Consider the following 4,238-nt stretch of genomic DNA (forward strand, 5'->3'; position numbering starts at 1 on the left):
GAAAAGCTGCTTAATTGCAAAAAAATTACTTGGAAAAGGGTGATTAGCTGACGGGCGGCCGCTAGCGAGCTAGAGTGACTTTAAGACCCTGTCAGTGAATGCCGGGAGGTCCGGATAATCTTTCCCTCCACAAAGGTGCATGGGGCTAATCCAGGCCGCTGCACTGAGCTGTGGATCAGATCCTCCAGGGAGTGTGGGAAGGCCAGGGAGACCGCCAACACTCCGGCCCTCTTGGTGGCCGGGGGTATGCATCCCAGGGTGCTTTGCAGCAGTAGGCCCGCCGTTTGCTTCAAAACTCTGTACTGTATGAGAGTCAGAGGTTAGGAGCGAGCTCCGGCACTAGGAGTAGTATCTAAGAGCAGCACCTACATCGCGTGACTGAAATGTGTGTGTGTATGATGACACAGTAGATTGTGATAAACTCTCACACAGATTTCTTCTGATTACCTTAAGGGTCAGTTCATAATGTGTAGAGCATTGTTCAGAGTGGCAATGGATCACAGAATGTCCCCAAAGTGCACATAAAACAGGCAGCCACAGACAAGAGAGAGTTAATTTGTATGCAGTAATTATGACCGTTAATTTATATGGAGTAATTGATTAATAAACACTTAACTAAACCCACTCTTCCTTCTGCAAAGGAAAACTCTCCTAAACAGAAACAATGAGTATGATTCAGAGTTTTATTATGTTTGTCAAGTCAAATTCAACAAGGGTATGGGGAATACTAGCATTGTGATCCACATACAGTAAACATTACATTCAGACATTTCTAAATTATTTGAAATAATAATAAGTAAACTGATATGAGTTTTGATATTCTGCCAAAAAATAGGATTTCTTCCTTATCTACATTTATTGTAACATCTGCACAATCAACATATTTTGACAATACAATATGTGGGAAATGGGGGAATGAAGTCCTACATAAATTGTCATCCTTGTTTGTGCATTTATTTGCAATAAATATATAATGTATTAGATTCTACCTCACTGAACAGGTGTATTATTCATGTTGGCTACAAGTACATTATATATGTTAAAATGTTGATATAGTGCGATCCAAAGTCAATATTGAACAAACTTCAGAATGACTTTGCTGAAGTCAACTGTTTGAAAGGGAGCGTTATTATTAAGAATTATTGGATTAAGTGAGAGTAAACACATAGCCTTCACAGATAACCTTAACGTATCTGACAGCCATTCAACGACCACATTCAATTGAAACAACCATAGACCACATAAATAATCGACAAATATTAAATTCAAAAACTTCGTCAGAAACAAATTGATGCTATTGATTAGCTTGCATTTATTGTTGAGACAATATCATGGCAGTTCAATTCAGCACAAGGTAGCTTAAAGTGACTTTTTATTTTGAAGCCCCTTTCACACAAAATGGTAGCAATTCACGAAATAGATGTCAATGCCTTCCATACTGAAACACAATAGCCACAATGATGTGTAATAATTTGCCTAAATGTTCATGGGGAAAGTCCCCATGGCCCTGTAATTTTACAAAACAGTGGCACGGCCAAGGCCTCCTGCAATCAAATGTGTAAGTTTCACAAAAGGCCTATAGGTCTATTTCTTAAGCGCTCAAATAAAACAAAGAGAAAGAAGTGGAAAATATGCACTTAAAAAGTACATTTAATACGTAGACTAACGTAAAGCACTCTAGACGTGTGTTGTGTCAATAGTTATCCTACCGATTAAGACGGAAATTTTGAGTTAAACAGGATAGTGTTCATCCGGCCTTTTCGAGCATTCTTCACACTTCGTTTGACACATCGCCCAAGATAATCACTTTGCTTTTCAATTTTACGCTCAGTTCATTCTAAGGAGGAGGCATCTCTCCTATGATACCACATTTACCCATCAGAACTCATTTAACACTGCCTAGACGAATTCAATTCAGGTGCTACATATCCCACACAACAATGAGGGGAAAAAAGACATTGCTGGAGTCAGTAATCATGTTTCGTACAAATTTATTCATCATTTAAGAATAGAGGATGGTCTTAAAATAAGTAGAAACGTCAGTTTAAATAAAACTCGCCCATGATATAGGTTACTGTCAAAACATCACAGAGAAGAACGTTTAACAAAACAAAAATGGAACATTTTAACATGACGCACAGAGGGTTCACAAGCTTAAAAAAAAAAAAAAACTATAAATAAACTTGCGCTTGCGACCCGCACAGTCTTACATTTCATTAAAACCTAAGTCATGAAGAAAAGGTCTACAACGATTTGGACACAGCCGACACAAAATTGACATTCTACAAATTAAGTGTAAACATTTATGAACCCACTCCATCCAGCTTTTCTGAAATACAACAGCCTCTTCATGAGGCCACATGCCTTTTTCATAGAGAGAAAATATGATGGCATCATTAAAATATAGAAGTCAAAATCTTCTACACAAGTTGATTGCTTATACTCATGATAAAAAGCTTCTTTGCAATGCAATTTACTCTGTGGGGCTCAACATTCAGTTTCAGTCCAGGATATGTAGTCTTAAAATGCTTTAATATGGACAACTCATTGAGGAAAAAAATAAAATTTCATTTTTTAAAACAAAACTACTGAACGTCGATTCTTTTTAGCAATCAAAATGTTCAAGTATCCGAAGTACTCAAGTTTGTATAGTCTTTTTTTTGTTTTGTTTTAAATGTGGGTTAGGGGTAGCGTTCCGTTCACGCCGGTCCCCGCGGTCTGATAGTGCGGATGTACGCTGTGTAACCGACTGGCCTGCAGGGAGGAGTGCTCAGAGCCGTCTCCTCCGGGGGGCAGGTACATACTGATCATATCCCTCAGGTCACCCAAACACGCTCTCTGGGAGTGGGAGGTGATCGCCGGAGGGGGTGAGCTCGGCTCGGTCTTGCACACGGAGGCCATGGAGCCCAAGCCCATGGCGCTGGAGGTCTGCTGCGTGTACGCCGGGGACATGGACATGCTGTACGTGGACGCCGCGTTCATGTAGGTCTGCGCGGAGGACATCATGGGGTACTGGAGCCCCGCCATCTCATACCGGTGCATCTGCTGGATCTGGGGGCTGTTCATGCTGTGATGCTGAGGGTAGGCCAACTGGTCCTGCATGAGGGAGTAAGCACTGTTGGTCCAGCCGTTCATGTGCGCGTAACTGTCCATCCGCTGCCCCACCGAGACACCGCCGTTGACAGCGTTGGCACCGGGCGCCAGGAGTCCACCGGGCAGAGAATACTTGTCTTTCTTGAGCAGGGTCTTGGTCTTCCTGCGGGGACGGTATTTATAATCCGGATGCTCCTTCATGTGCATGGCGCGCAGACGCTTGGCCTCGTCGATGAAGGGTCTCTTCTCGGCGTCGGTCAAAAGTTTCCAGTCCGCGCCGAGCCGCTTGCTGATCTCCGAGTTGTGCATTTTAGGGTTCTCTTGTGCCATCTTTCTCCGCTGTCCGCGGGACCACACCATGAACGCGTTCATAGGCCGCTTCACCCGGTCCTGGTCATTGGCACTGTTGTTCTTGGCGCCCGCGGCAGAGTTGGACTGCGGCAGGGGGCTCTTGATCTCGGTCTCCATCATGTTATACATTGAAAACAACTTTTTAAATGTTCACTCTCAGGCGCGGGAAAAGTTTAACAAAATAGCCCTCAAAAGACAAGGAGAGGTAGAATTAGTACTAACCCAGTCTCATAAGAAGAAAAAAGTTGTTGTGTCAAAAGAAGCTGAAATGATGTTTGCCTGCAGGTGCTTCCAATCTCTCTCCGTTCAGCCCTGTTCCCCACAGCTCTGAGACAGAACTCTGCAAACTTGTCCGCCAGCCTCAGCTGTTAATAGTTATAGCGCCCTGGCCGTGGGGTTTGATTGACAGCCTAACAATGAGGTGCCCTCCCGACCAATCACAGCGGTGCTTCCCGTCCACCGTCTAACGCATTGAGTTGGACAGCAGCGCTCTATTTCTCTATTTTGGGTAAGAGTTGTGGAGAGAGAGACAATGTGTTATACATATATAAGTCTATTTAAAGATTATTAAATGGAATTATAAATACAAAAATGTTTAGGCTATACAAATTAAACAAAATACCATATGACAGTCTAGCTCCATCGGCTCAGATGTTAAAACAAAAACATATTATATTATTATGGTTAACTTGCTGAAACAAACGGAACGGCGCAGGCATTAAGACGAATAGAGCTGATGGATCTACAAATCAATATATTGTTGGTAGACCATCACATAAAATGTTTAATGCCAC

At 42.6% G+C, this 4,238-nt stretch overlaps 1 protein-coding gene across 1 annotated transcript; it reads right to left on the reverse strand.

Annotated features, from left to right (window-relative positions):
* Nucleotides 1-2,670: 2,670 nt before the first annotated feature.
* Nucleotides 2,671-3,573, reverse strand: sox3 (SRY-box transcription factor 3; the record flags this gene model as incomplete). Its single annotated transcript, XM_080526428.1, has 1 exon — nt 2,671-3,573. One exon carries the CDS (start codon nt 3,571-3,573, stop codon nt 2,671-2,673), a length of 903 nt encoding a protein of 300 aa, XP_080382554.1.
* Nucleotides 3,574-4,238: the final 665 nt, after the last annotated feature.

Source organism: Nansenia antarctica, assembly GCF_963989245.1.
Source record: "Nansenia antarctica genome assembly, chromosome: 3".
NCBI lineage: Eukaryota > Metazoa > Chordata > Actinopteri > Argentiniformes > Microstomatidae > Nansenia > Nansenia antarctica.